The 7,461-nt window shown below is 35.7% G+C and overlaps 1 protein-coding gene across 2 annotated transcripts; it reads right to left on the reverse strand.

Moving 5' to 3' along the window:
- Positions 1-1,780: 1,780 nt before the first annotated feature.
- On the reverse strand, positions 1,781-6,156 carry LOC114739046 (protein PIN-LIKES 3-like). Of its 2 annotated transcripts, none has more exons than XM_028927113.1 (11): positions 6,074-6,156; positions 5,574-5,744; positions 5,420-5,499; positions 5,204-5,328; positions 4,458-4,579; positions 4,094-4,324; positions 3,526-3,618; positions 2,888-2,988; positions 2,556-2,608; positions 2,252-2,437; positions 1,781-2,114 (listed from the first exon to the last, which is right to left on the reverse strand). In XM_028927113.1, the coding sequence occupies exons 2-11, from the start codon at positions 5,706-5,708 to the stop codon at positions 1,987-1,989; spliced, it is 1,254 nt and encodes a 417-aa protein (XP_028782946.1). In that variant the 5' UTR covers positions 5,709-5,744; positions 6,074-6,156; the 3' UTR covers positions 1,781-1,986. The 2 variants fall into 2 exon arrangements, with proteins under 2 accessions (XP_028782946.1, XP_028782947.1); XM_028927114.1 differs by having other exon boundaries at positions 5,574-5,739; positions 6,073-6,147.
- Between the last annotated feature and the right edge of the window lie 1,305 nt (positions 6,157-7,461).

The following is a 7,461-nucleotide window of genomic DNA, read 5'->3' on the forward strand; positions in this document are numbered from 1 at the left end:
TGAACCTTCCATATGAAACTTCAAATAATTTAAATCCATCATTTGAAAAAAAAAATATTGTTTTTTTAACAGTACCAGATGATTCTTCCTCAAATTCGATTCTGATTGTACTTCCTTTTTCCAATCTACTTTAAATTTTTACCTTTATTTATTTTAATCTGCAAGCATTTAAAATCAATGATGAATCATCAAAAGGACAAAAGGAAAATCAATCATAGACAGACACACCCTGTAGGATTTAACCAATACTACAGAACAAAAAACCAAGCATTCATTTTTTTTCCTATTACATAATTTTTGAGGCACAGATAAAAGATAAAATAATGGTAATTAATAAAGGTGGTTGACATTGGCTGTATCATGGCACATTAATGTCTTCTGATAATGAGAAAGTGACGGGTTAAGATTATGACCATAATGATGAACAATATAAACAGACAGATCTGTTCATCATGGAGCGCTGTACAAATATTTTAGTAAATAGAAAGTTCATTGCATTTTATAAACACTTCATTATAACCTTGTTTAAATTCCTGAGATTTTTGTGCATACATGTTCAACTCAGCATGATGCTTTGTCTTGTATCATAAACTGTCCATTTTAATTATTTTGTTGAGGTTTAACCCCCGGTGTCCTCCTATATTAAATATTACTCCTTCGGTTCTTAATACAGGGTTTAATTATTAAGTTGATTTTGGTTTTATTTCTTATATTTATCAATTTTTTTTAAACTATCTCTATGGATACTCCCTCAACCATAATCAAGTAGAAGAAGAATGGAGAATATTAAAAAAGATGATTATGGTATTTTAAGAAAAACATGTCATATTTCTTATAATTAACTAACTCACCTAACCTTTTAATCTAATAAAATTAGTTAAATAGGTTTTATATTGAGAAGTATCAATTTACCATAACTGTCTTTTTTTTTTAAAAAAATGAAGTGCCTAAAATGAAATTCATGGACCTCGTGACTTGGTTAAGAGAGGTTTATTTTATATCTGAAGAATGGGCTCTAATGGACATTATTGGGTCAGGCTCATTTAGATTGCGTCGCTGAGCCCAATTCCGTTCTTTTCAATCTGAGAGCCCAATTTGCGCTGACTATCACGTACCTTTGCTTTTTGTCCACAAGTATTCTTTCATTGGATTTTTTTTTTTGGTACAGTCTTTCATTGGATTTTGTTTGAGTTATTATCGAACACTAAATGCGTCCACCTCTTCCAACAAGAACTCAAACCCATATATCACTTGAAGCCCAAGGTGGGAAATATGAGGTGATACTTTAGTATGTTGAGAATTCAAAACCTTTTAATCCAAATAAATAAATAAATCCCACGCATTTGCACAACATGAGATAAATCACATCACATTATTATTTATTAATTCTGATTTTGAATATCAACAACTTAGCGATGGCCCAAAAAAAAAAATTTAGAGTTATGTTATAATTTTTTTTTACCAGAAAGTTATGTTCTAATATTGGTGGCTCATAATTTTGTAGGAATATTTGGCGTTTGATATTAAGAAAGTATTGGTGTTAATTATTCATTTTTCTCGGGATCAAAATATTTAAACTAATTAAAACTTACTCTAGTTTTTTTTCCGACAAGTACTCAATGTAGCCAAATAATTCCTAGCCATCTGCTCATGTTAATCTGATTAGTGGAAGCCATGAAATTAAGCCAATCTAATTTGCCATTCAAATATGCACTCCTCTTGTCCTAAACCTATTTTGTAGTGTAAATAAATCAGTACTCATCGGTAGGAACTCTCACACTTGAAATGCATAACTCTATATTTAGGAAAGATTTAAAGGAGATGTCTTGTATCATTGGACCAGAAGGCTCCCATTGAAATAATAGATTGCAATCAATTGTCCTATATGCGATTTGAATAAATACGAACGCATAATTAAGAAAAGAAAAGAAAAGAAAGGAAAATGGAAGGATAATCATAACATTTACATATTTGGGGGGGGGGGAATCAGGAGGACACAAACCACATGAAGTAGGTTGACCAAAGGGTAACAGCAACTGAGGCCAACGCATATGTCCATAGCATTATAACCGAACACTCACTCTCAGTCCCTCCGAACAACTGGGACATCGTACCTGCCAATGTTGACTTACAATAAGAACCAATCCATACAAATATTTCTAAATTATGTCGTTGATAATAATGTCTTCGAGAAAATATAACTACATCCATCTTTCGTGACTGAATTTACTGGTTTCAAAAGCAAAGTTACCTATATTCATGGCAGGTGGAAGTGCATACTGCAGCAGAAGCACAAACTGATATAGAGGATCTGAATTCACCAATCCAATTTTTATTGCCCCTTTAACTACCAGAGCCCCCATTATCGGCAGGAAAATATATCGAACTGCTATAATTCCCACGGTTGTTGACCACATAATAGATGTTCCTTTTAGGCCTGGTCCAATCACATGAACTTAGAAGAAGTTTTCCATAAACCAACACAAAGAAAAGATAGATATCTTAAAATTGAACCATATCAGAAACTTCATGGCTTGCTTTGCATTATAGTTTACCTCTGTAAAGGTTTGCCCCCAGAATAATGGTGACGGTTGGGATGGCTGCATCCCTGAATGCAATAGGACAAAGAAATGAAAGTGAGATATCTTCCATTGGATGATAGAATTAACTGTAACTTTGAAGCAATGAATGATCAGAGTTGTAACAGAGAAGTGGCAAGTTAAAATGCTGTAGGTTTTGCCTCATGAAATGTATAATCTATAGGGAAATAAAAGTACTAATTAAGAAAATAGTGATTAGCAGTACTGAGATGGATGATCAGTTAAGAACATTTTTGATTAAGGGTCATGTCCATCTAAAAACTTAAAGATGCAATCTTGTTGCATACCCCAGCATTGAAGCCGAGTTTTCAACCACGCGAAGTGGAGCATCACTTCCAACCAAGATATTACGAATCTGGGGAATTAAACCGATGACAAATCCAGCAATCTGTAATAAAAAGAAGATATATTTAACTGGATAATTGCAGAAAGAACTTTTAAAACAACATAAGAAGCTATTTTTCCATCCTCTCTAAACGAATATCATGCTTGTGAAAACAATATGGGAAATTCATCATATAACAATTACAGCCTAGAAGAAGATACCTCGTTCAATTCCCATCTGGAATCAATACTCTACTTTCAAAACTGGAAATTACCCCTCTCCTATCCATATTTCTAATAACTCAGCTAACAGAGCCACCCCCATTAGGCTATCACTTGTTCATGGCACACTCCCCTAGTCCCATTCCTCTGGAAACAACCAATGAAGAGTTTAAGGTGGAATCTTACATTCAATGATAGTTGAGAGGGAATTTCTTCTTTTTTGATGTTGATGGGAGTACTTATGAATGGTTCAAAAAGCTATACATAAAGCTTATCGCCAAGGACAGACAGAAACAGGGGTGTCCACTCCAATATAACTATCGTGCATCGAAGATAAGTGACTACAAAAATTTTCAAGGCAATGGAAACTCTTTCATACCGCTGCAATGGTTGATGGTGCAAACATGGCCTTCCAATTGACGCTTCTTGAAATCTTGGTTAAGTGAGACTTAATTTTTTCTGAGATTGGTATCTGGATTGAAATTCCAACAAAATAAAAACGTAAATATAAATATAATTATGAGCTTTATAACTGCATATTTTTTCTATTGTGCTTTCAGTTTATTTTTGCACGTTGCCAGAGGCTTCTTGAGTATTGTGCCTTCAACATGCACTGGTTAAAGTGGGAAAAGAAACCAGAAGCATGGGTTTAATTTCTACTTGTAACATTGATCTTTAAAAATAGGAATTTTTTATACTTATGGTATCTTAATGAATAATACTTTTGGTCCTAATTATAAGATCTCGTTTATAGGCTACAAACAAGGTCTTATAATTAGGATCGGAGATAGTATAAATCACTAACAAACAAAATTCCAGCCTTTTCTTGTTGACTTCTTTAAATATAATTGCTAGATTTAGTGTTTCTGCCCAGCGAACTATTCTTAAAGCATAAACTCTTCCCAATCAATGTGAAATATCTCAGTTTAAGAGAAGTTTGCAGCAACCTTCTTATTTTCTACAGATTCCGCATCAGGAAGCAGTAGAGTATATGCATCATCCATAGCATCTTTTGAAGGATCAAGCGTTTCTGAGCATTCATTTGGCAGTGATTCTGGATTTTCTCCTGAAGCTTTCAATTTGCTGATATCATCATCTGCATTACCTTCTCTGTGGAATTTACTTGCGGAATTCCTCATAATGTTGTACACATATGACCACAGAAAAACAGATCCAAGCTGATGTTCACCCAAATGAACCCCAGTCCAGACAACAAGAACAGTATCAACTAGCTGACTTAATTAAACCGCATATTCTATCAAAATTCACTATTTCAGAATTCAACCCCATAGAGCCAATGAAGCAGCATACCGCCATAGAAAGTGAAGCATAAGCCATCCCATACTTGTGGCAGACATCTGGATCACCAAAGGGACTGCCTTTCTCTTTGCAAATGGCTGGGATAATGACGATGGGCAAGTTTCCTAAATTTCCTGTTCATATAAACTCAGAGCATTTATTCAAAAGGCCTGCATGAAGCATTGAAGTTGATAAAATCTTAATCTTACATAAAACTAGTGAGACAGCACGAAACTGAAAATTTCATAAATCATTCACTTGTGTAATATACCAGATGCCTGTTATCAGAAACTGCAGACTCTGTGAAAGTACAATTATTGTACCATTTATTTCTTTGCAGAACAAGTGAATCCAAAGATACATATGGATATAAAATGTCTATCCGTACAAGTTTAGCATTTTTGTAGAACTACTTTTTCTGTTTTCAGAACAAGCTGAGCTACGTTAGAAAGGAAGCTTAATTTTAGACAGAGAACTATATTAAAAAAAAAAAAAAAAAAAAAACTATGAGGAATGTATGCATATGCCAAGGTTATACATGAGTTCTTTAGTCCATCTTTTCAAATGTTTAACTTGCTACGTGATGGCTCCAGAAACATACACATTTGCGTTATTTCTGATTGAAAGGAGGCTTATGAGTATCAATTCAAAATCTTCCAGGAGTTGAAACATGCAAGGATCACAGAGTCTTTTAGGGACTAAATCTGCATTTTTAAGATGCAGAGCATAATGAATGTGACATGCAAATTTTAGTCTACCTGCTGCACAGCAACCCATGATCAGGCCTTCCGAGTGTTTAGGAGGCCTTGTGAGTTTAATGAGCACCCAACCTAAGGCTGAGCCTATTAAAAATGTGGCCAGAACATTGACTGGCATGAACCACCTAAATGTCAGACACAAAATGTGACAAGCCATGAGTTAAAATGAGGAAAATCACTCCTCTCACAAGACGTAAATCTGAAATGATTACTTACAACGACGCAAAACTCTCCCAGGTAATAGTTTTTGCCAAATTGTCGCTCACCATTGCAGGATTGAACACATAAAACACCATCTATATCACACAGAGAACTCATGTCAGTACGGTCACACACCCACACAAATTTTCTGAAGCATTCAAGCCCTTACATGATTCACATGCTTCCGTGCAGTTTCTCCCAATATGTCTAACCGATCCAGTGCGAGTAATAAGCCTAGAACCGAAATCAGTAATACTTTGATCACAGGGACAGAGGCAACATAGAAAAGCTGCAGAAACCCCATATTCACGATTCTTCCGAAAACAAATGCCAATATATCCTACACAAGGAAAAGGGACTTGTAAGTGTAACAACAAAACCAGAGACATAATCTTCTGCAGTTTTCTACTATAAGAAGACCTCAAGAGATGTGATTTGCAGGGAGAACGCGTTCGATAGCGCAGCTTCTATAACATGCATACACACAACACTTGTTCTTAAACAAAATGAACATACGAATGGGAATGGAAGCTCAGTCGTTTAAACAGTGCTATTTAACAATGGTTTGTCAGGAGACAAGATGATGATAAATGATTAATTGATGGAGGGGGGAAAAAAAAACAAGAGATGGGCAAACGGGACCATATTTGTATAGTCCATCTTCCTTACCTAAGAAGCTCTAGAGAAACCTCTGTGTCTTAAAGCAGAGGTGGCTGAAAAAGCCAAGGAGCAAGGACCAAAAATGAAAGAAAAGCCGGGGGAGAGAATAGAAAAAAGAAAGAAAATAAAGGTGAGTCCTTTTGAAGCTGGCTTTAACCCATAAAGCTCACGTCGGTATGATGATTAGATGCCTCTTTTTTTTTTATTAATTTTTTTTAAAATTATCTTTATAGTAGTAACACATGTTAAAAGTTTTATTTAGCTAATATATTTGGTTAGTAAAAGTAAATTAGAAAAGACAACATCAAGTTATTACAAATAATAAATTTAACTAATTTTTTTAATCTATTCAAATTAGACAATTAGTTTTATATTGAGTACCGGCTTAGTATGCAAGTTGAATTTAAAACGAGTTAAAACTTTATAAAGTTCTTTTCTTTTTTCCATCTTCTGGGAAAACAGGAGAAGCAAAATGCAAAACAAACACGAATTGGTTATTGGTCGATACGCGACAAAATGCCGCCACCAAATCATAGTGCACAATCAAAGCAGAGCCTCAGAGTGACCTTATCGCGCGGTGCATGTGACTCAATTTTGGGCACCGAGCCGTCATCGTATGTGACCCACAATCGCAACAGGAATATGCGCAAGAACTCAAAAGTTGGGAATGAACTCATAAAGTTGGGTCGACGTCTTAATCAGAAACCACGATAGAATGGATCAGATTCATCCGTCTACCTTTCACGGACACAATACGATGCTTCCTTCCCCTTTCCATTTCCTTTTGTCGCTGCATGTCTCAGCCGCTGCCCATCTTCTTGCGTCTTGCCTCGTAGAGTTAAGTTTGTTTCACTCTGTTGAAATTTCAAAATCGAATCCAAAATGCAAACGAAGATGTAGGCGCAGCTGCGTTTCCGATACAAACGGGAATTGGACGAGCGATGGAACCGAGGAAAGGGGGGGCTTTTAACGAGTATTCCGGCCAACTTCCGTTTAAGTTCGGAAAAAAGAACTTAAATTGTTGTTCTCAATTTCGCCACAAATTCTAAAGGGAAATTCTAATTACAAGTTAACCTCATTTAGATAAGACAAAACAGAGCACATAATCAAACGTTGTTGGCTAACACGGCTCAACTTTCAATTGCGGACTACGGACACCTGAACACTGAATGGTGGCCAAAGATTTACGTACGCTTGAGACAAGCAGTGGATCAGATTTATATGGAGTTAAGTGATCCACGATTCTTCCATAAGTCCAAGTCCAAATACGACAATTAAATATATGAAGTGACTTGCCGATCCAAAACAAGCAAGTCACAGATGTGGTGGGGCCGTGGGGCCAGTTCATTTGTTTGCAGACGAACCAGAAAACAGGAGGTTACTATGAAGACTCTGCA

The sequence above is a fragment of the Neltuma alba genome, unplaced genomic scaffold, assembly GCF_004799145.2.
Source record: "Neltuma alba isolate B1F8T4 unplaced genomic scaffold, ASM479914v2 tig00013748_pilon, whole genome shotgun sequence".
NCBI lineage: Eukaryota > Viridiplantae > Streptophyta > Magnoliopsida > Fabales > Fabaceae > Neltuma > Neltuma alba.